We start from the raw sequence: 15,918 nt of genomic DNA, 5'->3' as shown, positions 1-15,918 counted from the left end.
TGGCTTTCGCCTGCACATTTTGAAGATAAAACTATAGTTTGGGTTCAAAAATTATCTTTACAGATCCTCATGGTTTGAGAAGAAGCTTAAATTAAGCTTGGCTCAATTAACTCTTGAACATGTTAACCAGCAGGGTTGGTTGGTATGTTTTTAAATACCAGGGTACCGGTAAGTTATTGTGTGAAGAAGCTCTGTACTTTTAATCTGGAAAGGGACTTGCCTGAAAAAGCTTAAACACAAAATGATAGACTATGTAAATAGCCAAGTAAACTTGAATACTGTAATAAAGCTAAATATAGCCAGCATACATAATTATATGCACATAAAATAACATGAGATTTGACTTTCACTATTTATCTATTTGGAGATATTTCCCAAAATATAAGAGCTACTTACTTGGTATCTTGAAGACTGTTTCCACTATAGATGTACATACGTTTCACAGTTGCACCATGGGGAATTTGCAGGGAAGCTAGGCCATGGGCAAAGTTTGGCTGGAAAGGTTAAATTAAAATTATATTTGATTGCACAACACATAGTTTTAAGTCCAATAATACTAAATCTTGTACCACATACAACCAAGTGAGTCAGAATGATCTTCAAAAACCAGCAAAACTTTATCTCTCCACATAGCAAAACTAAGATTAAAACCCCCATGACGTGTCCTGCAGCAGTTAAAACCCCCTGAAAGAACTTGCAGAAGTCACTTGCATGTACATGTACACACACACACAGTGGATCCCATGGCACACATACTCCACAAACCATTTCTTCTCAGTAGTCTATGAATGTAGCTGATTAACAGACATAGACAGCAGGACCCCCCCCCCCACTCATCATCCTTTCTTCCCCCTCCTATTTTGGATGTGAGATTAATTTCAGCACCTCCTGCTAGGAGGCTAGTAGTTCATTAAACTTCTTCCAACTAGGAATATTACTGTTGTTTTCTTGTCTTGCAGTGCAGTTTGAATTTTAAAAGAAACAATCCATGGTAAAGGATGGACACCAATCTATATTGCAGTGGTCCCAGAATGTTAGCCAATTGCAGGGTCCCTAATTTCAGAGGTGTCAGACACTGCAATGTAGTTATTGTAAAACGGTAATTTTCATAAAAATTATTTGCGAATCTTGATTTGAAGATTTAGGGAGCCTATTGTAAATCCACATGTACTTTGTTCAATTACTGTATTTTTCTGTGTATTGGACGTCCCCATGTATAGGATGCCTCCCATTTTTGGGGACTCCAAATTAAGAAAATGGGGGGAAATTGCCCTGACTTGTTGAAATTGGGGGGCAGGGAGGATTGCCCAGAGGCTAACAGCCCCACGTGTCTAACAGGCAGCCTATCAGCTGTTCCCCCGCCGGCAATCGCTGAGCTGGACACAGGACTCCAAGTGTGGTCTGACCATGGTGGAATAAAGGTAAAGGGACCCCTGACCATTAGGTCGAGTCGCGGATGACTCTGGGGTTGCGGCGCTCATCTCACTTTACTGGCCGAGGGAGCTGGCGTACAGCTTCTGGGTCATGTGACCAGCATGACTAAGCTGCTTCTGGTTTACCTTCCCGCCAGAGCGGTACCTATTTATCTACTTGCACTGGGCACTTTCGAACTGCTAGGTTGGCAGGAAGAGAGGGACTATTACTTTCCTTGACCAGGACACTATGCAGCCTAGAAAAAGTATTCACGCTCCCCCCCCCCCCCGCTTTTGTTAACACCGCCAACAGTTTGAAGCAACTCTGATTCCAATCTCTGATTTGAGATTAAACTATGGTTAGTGGTTAACTATGATAATACCAGTTCAGGTATCACAGTAAACCTATAGTTATCACTAAGCAGGAAAAGGCAGAGGGGGGAACAAGTGGCACGGAGAGAGGGAGTGTGTGTCAGCCTGCAGGATACTTTTATAGTTTGGAAATCAGTTCCAATGACAGCTGAATTAGGCTTAAAGGGGAAGCAACATATCTCAAAAATCAATAAATTAAGGCACAAAGACAATTACAAGTCTTTAAAAACAAAGTGACTGCTTTGTTTAATAATGTATTTATGAACAAAGAAGATTTCAGACCTCATACTTTGGAGTTTCAGTCCATGAGTCCAATTGAAAGGAAAAAGACAGTCCTCTGAAGTTGAGGTGGAAAAGTTGTTCAGCAGAGTTGTACACTGGAAACACACATACATGCATATAAGAACAGCAATTTATCCCTTTCCAATCTGACAGTACTGTCAAGCAGTTTAGCTCTTCATTAAACTATGCCTAAAGTGCTTATGAAACATCTAGCAGCAGTTGGGGCTTCAACCTGTCTAAAGGCAAAAACCCAGGGGTTGAACAACAGGGATAATTAATGAGGCCAGATAGGAGGTTTTCAAATGCCCAAGTGCCAGATATATGAACTAACCTTTTGTTTCTTTAACAGCACAAGATTTTTCTATTCTCATTATCACTATGGAATTTGTAGGATTGAAAAAAGCATAGCAAACCCATCAGGCACAGGCTCCATCCTACTTGTTTCTCCCACTTTCCTCACATGGCTTGGTGAAATTGTAGTGTAGCATTATGTGTATATGAAGGACAATGCTAACCATGGGTTGTTCTTAACCAGGGTTTGTTATTGTTTGGCCATTAGTCAGGTCAAGTCTACTCTGAGTAGAACTAACAGTAGATACAATTCATCGCTACTATGAGAGGAAGGAGGGCACACGCCTGATATAACCAGCAATTGTAATGAGGACTGTTGCCTCTGCATGTGGTCTGAAGCAATATCATTATAATCTGATGGTTTTATAATTCTGTAAGCACAGATCTGCTTTTTCGTCTCATCCCAAACATATTCATATGACACTGATTGCAGACAGATAATACTTGATGACTTGAAGGAGTTTTGAAATAGGCATTGTTTCCTTTGGTGTACTCACAGCTTTAGTCAAACAGGATTTTCAAGTTTCTAAAGCACTATTGCAAGTATAGGGAACCTTTTTCAGCCCAAGAACCTCACTGCCTTCTAGGCAACCTTATAAGAGTCACATGCCAGTGGTGGATGGGGCCACAGGCAAAAGTGGGCCAAGCAATGGCTGTACCTTTGGACAGTAGGCTTGTGTCTACACACACTATTGCACCCCTCTCTATCATCCAGCCAGGCAAGCAGGAAGCATTTTCAGAGTTCAAGGACACATTACAGCCAAGCAAAGCCACTCAAGGAGGATGTACAGCAAGGCTACTGACTGGCATAGCTTAGGAAAAGAGGGAGTATAGAGAGGCAGATAGAAAGGCTGAGAGTTGGAGTTGCATTTGGTTCCTGGGCCTGAGGTTCCCCACTACAGCTACCTGAAAAACCTGCTTGACTAGAGAATATAACAGAGCCAGAGAAAAAAATTAATGAAACATAAAGCATAAATGCCACAGGAGACAAAGTCAAAATTCTTACCATGAATTTCTACTGGCAGGGGTTATTGGAGGGCAGTCAATAGTCTGGGATGGCTCTTCCCACTGACTGGACAGGCAGAGTCCCAAAATGATGATCCTACCCAGAGGAGGGTCCATCCCACTCGTACCAGACCAGCCAGCACAGAAAAAATGACCCATCAAACCACATGGACTCCATCCACATAGGAGGACACCAGTTCCAACAGGCCCAGGTCCAGAAGACTTAACACAGGAAAAAACAGGCCAAGAGACAAACAGGGAACTTTTTCAAGAGCCCTATTGCCTCCCTGAGCCTCCTAGAGATGGCTGAAGATGAGGAAGAAATCTTCTGCCTAGCCCTTACCCATCGAAGGAAACAAATATGGCCTCAGACTTCAGGAAGGCCAAAGTCCTATCCAAGCAGAAACATCCAGAGTGCCAGGACCATGGTTGACAATGGAGTAGGACAAAATTAAGGCAGAACCACTTTGTGAGCTCTGTGAAAGATGGTCTTAACCTTTAGGACAGGCATGTCCAAAGTCTGTTTGGGGGGCCTAATCCAACCCACCAGTTGGTTTAATCCGGCCCCCAGAGGCAGTTCCTCCCCGTGGTTCTAAAAAAAGGTCAACAATTTGAATCCTAAAAAAAAGGTCAATAACTTTGTTCGGCACTCATGCATGTTCACTTCATCAAACCTGGCCCTCTTTGAAAAAAGTTTGGACACCCCTGCTTTAGGATAAAGGTCATATCAGGCTGAAGTACCACCTTGTCTGATAAGAGTAGGATGGCCTCTCCCTTGGGCAGGATCATAGTTTGGGACCCTGCCTGTCCAGCCAGTGGGGAGAGCCATCCCAGACCGCCTTCCAGGAACCTCTGGCAACATAAGCAAATCAACCATAAACATCAATGGTTCTATCATACAATTTTTTTCAGCTCTCTGAAAATATATATATTGTCAGTCTCATGCCTCTACTAACTCATTTTTTATCACACTTTGCAAGATAGATCATGAAGCACATAGAAAGCTAAAACCAAGTTTAAGCCTCCTTCATAAACAAATAATCCCTTGTGAATGAGACCCTTTGGTCTATCTGACTTTCAATTCCAGTGATGCATAGGGAACAGCCAGAGGCACAACCGACCAAATATCCACATGTGAACAGGGCCAAGAATTGCCAACTCACCTCCTGGATGTGTTGCTCCAAAAGACTGATCAATTTGTTCTATGGTTGGAGCAATAGCCTGAGAGTTAAAATGGACACCACTGGAAGGAAGGAAAAATCAATATTGCCATGGATGCTTTCAGTCAATGGAGTCAAAGGCAAATGAGAGATCAACAAACACAACACCCAGCTTTTGTTGGTGGACAGCTAATGTACTTTTGAATAAGATAATTCAAAACAAATCAGTGAACAATGTGCAAGGTCTCTTGTGAAAGCCTCTATGTGCATTGGAGACGTAACCTGACTCTCTTTGACTCATTGTTTTAACTTATCTGAAAGAAGTGTGTATATTTTATGCATGAATATCAAGAAGCCTTATTTAGTGATATTTTGAAAGTCATCATGATCACACTTCTTAAAGTTTGAAACCAAAATATTAGATATTCAGACAGTTGGCAATATTCCAGTTGAATAATCAGAAACAAAGTGGCCAAAATTGAAGCCCCTTGAACTGAGTCGCTATGGAAAAAAAATTAACATGTCCCTCTCTGGGGCTTTGCCAGGTGTAAGTCTCTGAATCAGCATTGGATCAAATATTTGTTGTATTCAAAGTCACTTATAAAACAGCTTCATGAGTCTTTCATCTTCACAATTCATTTCAAACTTAACTATTTTTACAGTCACTCAGAGAAGCAGGTGACTATTCCCCTTCTACAGAATGAAATAGTACCTATACGGATGCTCTGCGCAACCCTGCTTCAGTGAGGTTTCCATGAAGCCTTTTGTGAAATTTATGAATGAAGATATTTTGGAAAGTCACCAAGAAAAACACAGTAGAAATATACTCAATACATTTTTAAACACAGGAAAAGAGAGGCTTTTGTTTCAATTATGTGCTTCACTGAGCAGAGTAAGATATTCTGAGGGCCTGAAATGAAGCCACTTTTAAAGCCAGTTTCTCTCCCCGCTCCTTGTTTTCAGCAGTTATATCTGTCTGCATTGTCACACAAGAGCACACAAAAATTAGCTGAGGGACAATTTGTAGAAGAGCACAGCTTAAGCCTTAAGATCACCTGAGGACAGATCCTTATTAAAGACCATTCCCTTTCCCTAAGAAACTGTAAAGGTGGCTGGAGATCTCCAAAAGAGAAATCTCAGCATCCTCACCAAACCCTTCCAGGATTCTTTCAGGTAAACCATAGTTTTGAGGACTGTAGCATACGTCTTATGTTAGCTACGAAGATGAGATGAGTGTCTCGTCTCAGTTTCTTAAGCCAAGATGGGATAAGGCTGAACAGGGTATCTTTTAGCTCAGTGACTTTTCAGCTGTTCTCTCTCAATGGCAGATGTCCTGCCAACCCTAAGAGGGGGAAAAGGAACAAGTGGCTACATTTATTTGACTGACCACTTACCAATATTTTAACTTCACTTTAGTCAAGTCATAAACTTCAATCACCTAAAAAAACAGGAAAAATACCATTATTACAAAAGTAAAAGACTGGTGTTGAGAGAGAGATAGAGAGAGATGCATGCATGGACACACATACATGGACACACACGAACAGCAGGACTGTTGAGAAGTATTGAATAACTTTTCCTGCACCCCATTGAGCAGTTCAGTAAAGCCCCTCCAGCTCCTGATGCCCCTCCAGCTCATGTGAGCTGGAACAGTATTGGGGCTTGGTAGGGCTGGGTGGTAGCAGGAAGGTGGGGAGGAAGAAGCAGCCAAAATACATTGCAGACACTGTGGTATCTCAACATATCATGGTATTTAGCTGCTGATATATCACAATGTTGAAAACCAAGATATCGCCCAACCCTTGCCTTGCAGATGATGGTTATATAATAAAAACATTCTAAAATAAGGGTCTGTACACTGTGTCTCTTTCTGTTTCGAATGCTGTTGCTTTCTGATTTTATGGGGCAGGTTTTTAAAATATTGTTGTAAGCTTCCCTGAGCAAGGCAAATGGGTTGGAAGGGTGGATGCAAGTTTTCTAAATAAACAAGTATGTGACGGTTTAGTACTGCAGGTATGAACTCTGGCAAACACAGACTTATGGGCTCTTCTTCTTTGCTGTAGCCACAGATAGAAGACCAGAAGCTTCTGCTTCCATTTTCAGCAAGCTCTGGTTTTATCCAAACTAAGAACTTCAGTTTGAGGAAATAAGTCCGGCTAATTAACCACAGTTTGAAGTCAGTTTGTTTCCTTAAGCAATAGAGTTTGGACACAGCAGGTTTGGACATGGCAAGTAACTGTTAAAAGCTTCCAATATCCTCTTCACAGCTAGAGGAAGTAGAGAAATGGCATGTGAGTCTAGAAGTTCATGAATGTAGTAACCACCATCCTTTAGCATTATCTGCAAACCAGGCCAAAGTCTTAGAAAATAGGAAAGAATATGAGTGTAAGTACCAGAGTGAGGCTGCAGCGAGGGAAATAGGAAGAGGAGGGCAAAAATGAATGTATGGGAGTGAGTAAGAGAAAAGAAAGGTGAAATAAGGACCAAAATATGGGGCAGAAGCAAACCATGCTGATTATCTATCCCACTAAGGACATCAGACATTTATTGAGCATATTAATTTAATTAACTAATTAAAATGTCCATTATAGCATCTAAAGGAGAAAAAAACACAGAATTTAATAGGATTTAATGAAGGTAACAGCTTTCCGTGGGCACAAAAAGTATAGGGGGGAAAAATCTTTGGCAAAAAATCTTAGTTCAATATGAACAGATCTGTTTGCAGCAATGCTTTCATCTCTAACATCTTCCTTCTAGGAAACAGTTTTGGTAACAATCTGATTGTAAATGTATATGTTTACTTTCTATCTGAATATAAAAGGTTTGCCACAACCAACCAAGTGCAGACTTTGTAGTGATAGGACCTTGGGCTCCCCCATTTTGTCTTTCTATATGGATGCTTTGTGTTTTTACAAATCCTGAGGTTCCGCCAAAGATGCTCTATAGTAGGGAACCGTGGGAAGAAACTGCAGCTTATAAGGCCTGCCTTTGGTACCACTGATCAAAAGATCAGCCACGGTGTGGGTATATAGGTTGTGGAGGGGAGGGGAAGAGAGATGCCGCTGGAACAGGTACTTGATCTAGAGTGGCAGCTGTCTTACACTCTTACACTTGGTTGGCAAGACTGCAGCCGTCTGGAGTTGCTGAGGCCTCATCCACAGTCCAACAGTCAATAAGGGTGGGCCAGAGCTAATGTCCCACAGTTAACAGGAGCACGGCTCACTGCTGCATGTCTTTCTCAGCTCCACAATTCCCAAGTGGCACTGTGAGCATGTGCTAAAACATTTGGAAACTGAGTATTATATTTAAAAAGTGATTTCCTCCCTGCCCCCATCATTGCTGGAAGAAGCTTGTAGTCAGTGGCTCAAACATGATTTTAGTGAAAGTGGGTTCACACATTGCTAGTTAACTAGATGTTACACTAGGCACATATATTTATTTTTATCTTTGCTATGGGAGGGGGAATTTAACTCTTCTTCCCTACCATATATTGCAAAACAAAAACCCATTACTTAAAAGCTGCTATTAGTACTAGGAGAAATGCTCCCACTGGTGCCCATAAAAGTCAACAGGTTTCATGAGGAAGAACTGGGTGGGAGAACAGATAATTACTATTAAGATGAAGTAGTATCTGGGACTGCTTTTAGCATATTTAAGAATCTCCATTCCATTTCACAATAAAGTAATCATAAGTACAAACAAATCAAGACATAATACAGCCTTGTATTGAACAATTTGCTTGGTTGCTTGGCTTAAGTTTAAGTTTGCCCTCCCAACACTCAAGTCCTCATTGCCAGTTAACACCAGCTAACAGTTTCCACCACCTCTTTGGGATCTCATGAAACTGAGAATAGTCCTAAGTATCATAAGCATCATAAGCATTTCCAGATGACTTCACCCAGAGGTTGCACAAAATGCTGAAATGTAGATTTCATTTGGTGAGCAGTTGGCTGTGACAATTTCCTTTGCAGTCTGAACTGCAACCACTTCCATGCCTTCATAACCATTAGACTGGGCAACTGTAACAGACACTGCATGGTCATATCTGACTGTTCTGAAGCTGTTGCTAGTACAGACTGTTGTGGCTGATGTAGACCCATGTACAGTACTTTAAGTGATGTTGTGCAAGTCTACAATAAGTCGGAATAGCTTTTTGGGGCATCTGTTTCTGTTATTTCGGACTTAAAAGGTAAAGGACCCCTGACAGTAAAGTCCAGTAGCAAATAACTCTGGGGTTGCGGTGCTCATCTCGCTTTACGGGCCGAGGGAGCCGTTTGTCCACAGACAGTTTTTCCGGGTCATGTGGCCAGCATGACTAAACTGCTTCTGGTGAAACCAGAGCAGTGCACAGAAACGCCATTTACCTTCCCACCGGAGTGGTACCTATTTATCTACTTGCACTTTTGGGTGTGCTTTTGAACTGCTAGGTTGGCAGGAGCTGGGACCGAACAACGGGAGCTCACCCGGTTGCGACGATTCGAACTGCCGACCTTCCAATTGGCAATCCCAAGGCTCAGTGGTTTACACCACAGTGCCACCTGCATCCTTTGTTTCTGACTTATAAGGTGCTAAATGGCCAAGATCCCACCCACCTAAACAACAGCTCCCTTCACATGCCCCACTGTGATTTCTAAGGTTGGCAAAATGGACATAACATTATGTACCACAGAGTGTTGCAGCAAGGGTTAATTATCTATAAAGAATGCCACTAGGTAGCTACTCCATCCAAAATAGGGTTTCTGCATTTAAGAGTTCTGAAACTGAACAATGTTCCTATCCACAAGCAACATATTACCCTAGAGTCCCTTTTCAAGGAACTGGCCTGCAGTAAGGATTGCTTTTATACGTAGAAATGAACCTCTTTATTGCAAGACATTTCACTTGAAGCGGTTAGCCACGGGATAGCTCACATATTACTTGTTTCAGCTCTTGGAAATGCAAATGTTGGTCAGTCCTAGGACCAAGATCACCTGAGGTTTGCAGTCATCAGTCCAGCACAGAAAAGTTTTCCCTCTCCTGGATTAAGCAGAGGGAACACCTACCAAACCAGTATATTTCAGTTCACTAAAGCCCTACCCCAATGCCTAGCAAATCTGATTGACAGGACTTGTAGTTTGGACTTCTGGAGGGTGCCAGGTTGGGAAAGGGTGTTATACACAATGGAGCAGCATAAGAAATCAATTGTGAATGTTTAACAGCATGGTATTGATTCATGTACAAGTGAATGTTTACCAAAGCACTTTATGTTCTACCAAGTAAGCGGCGAAAAAGCATTATGAGCAATAGAAAGAAAAGCCTCTCATTAAAAAGAGAGGGGAACTAAGCAAATTAATGTGCGGGCAAAACCAGGGAGTGGGGGGAAACCACTGTCAATGAAAAGCATTTCTTGACAGTTTCAATGAAAGAACACTCAGTGACTTAATGTTGCTCTTTTAAAAAAAGAAAGGAAAAGGAAAAGAAATGAAACAGAGGGTAGCACCATGTAATTTCTGTGGCTAGAATTTGGTTTAGGGGGAAGAATAACAAGTATGCTAATCATATTAATACTTCATTTGTGCAAGAAAAAGCAAACATGTAGTGTGGGCATTGCCACCCCAGTGCCTGCGGCACCCACAATGGCCTTTCCTGGCGCCCATAGGTGTTGGGTTGACAACCCATGGTGTGTGGGGGGTGGGGGCAGACAGGTGGAATGGTAGAACAGTGCAGAGCAGTTGCCAAGGGTCCATCCCTTTGTATTCTGGTTGCTTCGAAAGGAAGTGGCATGGATGGCTTCCCTGCTGAGCAGCTGGTCCGGTTTGCTGGCTACATGAAGCTGGTAGTGAGCATTTCCTATGAAAAGGTTGTATGTGATTCAGAGAGATGCACTTAGGCAGAGAGATGGACAGATGCGTGTTAGGTTGATCTGTGTGTGTGTGTATGTGTGTGTGTGTGTGTGTGTGTGAGAGAGAGAGAGAGAGAGAGAGAGAGAGAGAGAGAGAAGAAACAGAACTTGTAGATGGAAAATAGGACTGGTTCTCCAGCTTTTTTGGGGGGTATGCCTTTTTTCCCTTTCAACAAGAATTACAGTCATCTACAACTTTCAGCTAACATTTCTTCATAAGCTGATGATTCAATATGACATAAGGAAAAGAACAAAGAGCTCCAAGATAAGGGCTAAAATAATGAGAGAAAGGGACTGGTATGGTGATCACTTAGCTCATACAAACACTCTATTCCACTGTGTGCTCTCTAAAACTGCTTTTTCCTGAGCACGTTCTTGAGCTGTGTTTAGGCCACTAGTCACTTAACATCCCTAAAGCTATGTATTTTGTGTTTTTATATTGTGATTTTGTCTTGTGAACCACCCTGAGACCTGCAGGTATAGGGTGGTACACAAATTTTAATAATGACAATGATGATGTATTTATAAAACAGTGGTACATAAATATTTAAATAAATAAAACAGAGACATAGGAATAATAGAACCATCAAACAGTAGTATTGGAAGAGACCCCAAGGGTCATCTAGTCCAACCCCCTGCAGGAAACACAGCTAAAGGATCCCTGACAAGATGGCCATCCAACCTCTGTTTAAAAATCTCAGGTGGAGTCTGACCAAAGCAGACTAAAGATGAACAGGACTAGGGGTAGGGAGGAGAAAAATGTCCAAGGTGTTGTGCAAATGGGGCAGTGAACATGGACAGGCAGTTCGGGAAAGAGAGAGCAGAGAGAGAGGAAATAACGGATAGGTAGAGGAGGCTGCAAAGGAAAGTCAGAGCTGGCACACACCCCATTTATACACATTTTAATATTTGGTAGGGACGCGGGTGGCGCTGTGGGTTAAACCACAGAGCCTAGGGCTTGCCGATCAGAAGGTTGGCGGTTCGAATCCCCGTGATGGGGTGAGCTCCCGTTGCTCAGTCCCTGCTCCTGCCAACCTAGCGGTTCAAAAGCATGTCAAACTGCATGTAGATAAATAGGTACCGCTCCAGCGGGAAGGTAAACAGCGTTTCCATGCGCTGCTCTGGTTCACCAGAAGTGGCTTAGTCATGCTGGCCACATGACTGTACGCAGGCTACCTCGGTCAGTAAAGCGAGATGAGCACTGCAACCCCACAGTCGTCCGCGACTTGACCTAATGGTCAGCGGTCCCTTTACCTTTACCTAATATTTGGTAGGCCTCTTCCTAACAAAGCGATAATGCTATCCAGGACGTGAAGGATGCCAGGCATTGTATCTGACATCTCATATATTCAAAACTAGTGTTCTGTTCCCTGAGCTATGATCGCCTCTCCACTGGCACATTACCTAAATACAATTGCATTATTCAGCGTAAGATAAATAGATAAAACAATAATAATAATGTAAGTTTATAATGGCATCATCACACCTCAACAAAAAATCAATTCACTATAATTCAGACAATCACACACAAGATCTAAATAAATGACATAAGCAGTTGCCATGGGGATACAGTCCCACAGTTGTTAGTCAGAACACTGTTGGTATCATTTTGGGAGTGCATGCATGCACATTTAAGCCTCAGGTGGGGGAAGCAGAAGCAGAGTTGCATTTCTCAAATCATATTTTTACCTTGAGTCTTTGATTGAAAGCATCAAACAGCAGTTTGATTCCGTCCTGAGTCAGGTTAAGGATGAGGTCATGGCTAAGAGGAGACTAGAAAACAAAAAAGAGAAATTAGTTGGTGACAGCTGGGTTATTTGTGAAGTTACGCTCTCCTACGACGGAAAGCCAAGGAAAAAGAACCTTGACACTGGTTTCTCCCAGCTGGCAGAAGGAACAGTTCATTGTTCCATGAACATGGCTGGAATAAAAGCTGCTGCTGCCAAATCCCCTCCCATTTGCCCATTGAAATGAAACTAAAGGGCTCAAGATTCACATGCCACTTGAATTAGAAGCCCAGTGCTTTCATGGAAGGAAGGAATCAAAATATGGCATTTGTGGCTCAGCCTGAGTCGCAAAGAGGAAAGAGTGTTTGCCACAGTCTTAGCACAAATGAAAATTAGTGCTTTGAGGAAAAAGAAAGGCAGAGCACCCCTGGTCTGCACCACCAACATATTCTAGCTAATAAAGGTACCAAAGGCATCATACACTTCTTAGATTTGAATGGACCCAGGATAGGCTGAGAGAAAGTGACTTGCCCAAGGTCACCCAGTTAGCTTCATGGCCAAACGGGGAATAACCCTGGGATGAGCCATCACAGTTCTGCCACCACCAACAGAAATGTCACATCACATCAAACCAAACCACAATGTGTTTCAACAGAATAATTTCATGCATGCAGGTGTCAATTATCAAATGAACAAAGCTCAAGCATAAAGCATCCATCCTATTGTTGTATACTGTTAGCAAAGCTGTTAAGGGCTTTATAGGCCAAAATCGAAATATTAAAAGCTGGCCTGGTAGCTAACTGGCAGCCATCGTAGCTCCTTTGGAAGTGGTGTGATCTACTTGTGCTAAGCTACTTCAGTGAATAGCCAAGTCACTGCATGCTATACTAGCTGCAGCTTTCAGGCCAGCCCTAAAAGCAGTCCCCTGCTTTTTCTCTCTCCTAAAAGCAAGAAAACATATACTGCCATTTGATGTTAAAATTATTGTATCTGTTGAAATAAAGAATAATATTATGGATACATTTTAAATTGTAAAATGAAATTAAAAACAAATATGTTTTTCCCCCCTATGGGAGTTCTTGTGAATACCAAGAGAATGCCCTTTTTCAGGAACTATTCTTGCTTTGCATGTTTATGAGGAAACAGAAGCAATTCTCTCCAAGCAATGAGAACTGTCAACAAGCATCTCAACAGCACTAGACTAGATGCAGGAAAAATATTAGCAGGCAACAGGGCTAAGTACTGATGACGCAAGCCTTGTTAGAAGGCTCCTGTACAGAATGTTTATGAATTTATGCCAGGTCTGAAAATCTCCTCAAGGATAGCAGAAGAGATCTGAAGGATTGTTTGATCTAAAGCTTTGCCTAAAGCTTATTTTCCTCCTTCAGCAAATACTGCAGTCAGGCAAAAACTGATTCCGAAAAGAAACAAGTATATCTTCTGAAGCATAAACAGAACTTCAAGTGTGTCAATGAAAATGGGGGAATATTCCAAAGGAATGAATGGGAGTTAGATATCGAACTCCTCATGGTATTAAAAATGAAACCTGACAGTGCATTTCTAAGAAAGATATTTCTAGTTCTCAAGAAAAACAGATACAGCCTTCCCTGTGTGCTTACCAGAGGTAATTTTTACTAGCCAGAGGCAAGTCAAGGTGCCAGGCCCAAATATTATTAGAGGTCAACAGGACTCCAGAGACAGGAAGCTGAGCCACTGCTGTAGCTACCACCACAAGTGTCGTCTCAACAACTGCACGGCCAAAATGATGCAATCAACACAGCCAGCTGTCTGGAGAGTCACTGTCATAGCAGTGCAGATGTGACTCCCAGCAATAGTCTGGATATGGTGAAAAAAGCAGGAAGTTGCAAAACCTCCTAGAGTTAAAATGGCCAGGAAGGGATATACACATAGCAATAGTGCGGTTTAAGCAACACTCACAGTCTACTTCCTCCTCCTCCAAGACAGTAAAGTTTCTTACAAACTGCTACAAGATCAGATTACTAAGGTTACCTTAACTTCAGTGAGCACAGTGTAGGATAAACAACCACTCGAATCTCCACTTGGGGGGAAAAAGTGAAGAGAAACTCATGGACTGAAAAGGGCTGATTGACTCAGCAGCCCTTGCAAAGTCAAGAGTTTGACACCCTTCTCTTTCACCTGTTTTATCCCTAGTTAAGAGATCATGTAAACAATCACAGGGCTGTCATCTCAGTTTGCTGAAAGTGCCAAGTTCTCTCGAAAGCGCCGAGTGATCTCTAAACAGTCAGCAAAAAAGCAGGACCGGAAAACCTTGAGAGTCCTGGTTTCCATTTAAAGACTTGAGTTGTTTGTTCCCCATCGGTTCCCCTTCTCTTAGAGAAAAGTAAATGGGAGGCACCCTATTTAAAACCAGCAGCAACATGGGATCACCCTGCTCTGCTATTTCGCTTGTCCTCACAACGGGACACCTGCTTCCAATCGCTTCTTGAGGGGGAAAATACCATCAGAACCACTCTCAAGCTTTGACTGTATCAACAAACTCCAAATGATGTTATATCCTTGGTACTAACACTCTTATTCTTGAAGGTCTGGAATTTCCACCATGTTGGGTATGAGTAACAATACCAGGGAGTGGGGGGATAGTAATATGAAGAAATATTTCTGTATTTCTACTTCTCTGGTCCCGCCCCCACCACACACCTGCAATGCCTCCTTTTCATGGCTTACAATTCGCCAGGCTTGGCTCAGCCAACCAGGGTGGGGGAAATGCAATGGTGTATTTTCAGCTGAGCTGCGGATGGGAAATCATGCCAACATAGCTTGGCTGCACCAGGAACCTCCCAGCAGAGCCAGAGATCCACTTGATCCTTGTCCCAGTCACCCTGGCAGATCTTGCTATAGGACTGCTCTCTTAAAGCAGTGGGTTAAAGGAGTCACTTATATGTAAGTGAAGGACCAATCTGATAAAAACATAAGAAGAGCCTGCTGGATCAGGCCAATGGCCCATCCAGTTCAGTGTCTTATTCTCAAAGTGATCAACCAGATTTGATCTTTCTCAAATATTTATAGATTATAGAATATTTATAGATTCGCAGACTTGCAGATTTTGGATCTCCACCCCTATTGGGAAGTATATGTAGTGATATCAATGGGAAACTTGATTTAAACGAGCCTTCCCCCCTTGCTGATTTAAACCAATCCATTCTCATATGGCATCAGGCAGAAAAGTGGGGATGCCATAGTGAACCGAATTCCTTTGAGATGCAATATAAGCCAGAGCAAGAAGCTGCAATTTAAAGACACATTACATCAGCCTTCCCCAATCTGGTGCCCTCTAGCTGTTTTTGACTACTCCCATTAGCCCCAGGCGCCACAATTGAAGCGCATGAAGTCGGGCAAGGCTGCATAACATGAATGATCACTACACAAAGATCAAAAGTTATAATCATTTTAAAACTCAGAACTACTTCATATAACTATAGTGCAATAAAACTCTGGTGAACCAAACAGATACCCAAAAATATGTTAAAATTTGAGACATTCAAATTACTTCTACAATTCAAGCAGCCTCTTTACCCAAGACTGGAGTGGCTTTCTTTCCTCCTCCTGCATTGTTACGCACTGTTCTGTGCTTTATTATTTTGATATTGGATGTTTTTGTGGTTTTAATGATTTTAAGTGTACATTGCACTTATTATAATTGTGATATTTTTGTAACCTGCCTTGGGACCATTTGGTGAAGGGTGGGG

At 42.2% G+C, this 15,918-nt stretch overlaps 1 protein-coding gene across 1 annotated transcript in view; it reads right to left on the bottom strand.

Annotated features, from left to right (window-relative positions):
* PHAF1 (phagophore assembly factor 1) overlaps nucleotides 1–15,918 on the bottom strand; it is a 42,901-nt gene that overhangs the window by 15,563 nt on the left and 11,420 nt on the right. Inside the window, exons 4-8 of the mRNA XM_081015854.1 lie at nucleotides 12,153–12,236; nucleotides 5,977–6,020; nucleotides 4,586–4,665; nucleotides 2,067–2,161; nucleotides 397–494 (exon numbers count right to left, since the gene is read on the bottom strand). Coding sequence (XP_080871980.1) covers nucleotides 397–494; nucleotides 2,067–2,161; nucleotides 4,586–4,665; nucleotides 5,977–6,020; nucleotides 12,153–12,236 — 401 coding nt within the window. The remainder of the gene's footprint in view (nucleotides 1–396; nucleotides 495–2,066; nucleotides 2,162–4,585; nucleotides 4,666–5,976; nucleotides 6,021–12,152; nucleotides 12,237–15,918) is intronic.

This window comes from Podarcis pityusensis, assembly GCF_964106645.2.
Source record: "Podarcis pityusensis genome assembly, chromosome: 8".
Taxonomy (NCBI): domain Eukaryota; kingdom Metazoa; phylum Chordata; class Lepidosauria; order Squamata; family Lacertidae; genus Podarcis; species Podarcis pityusensis.
This window is presented reverse-complemented; position numbering and strand designations above follow the sequence as displayed.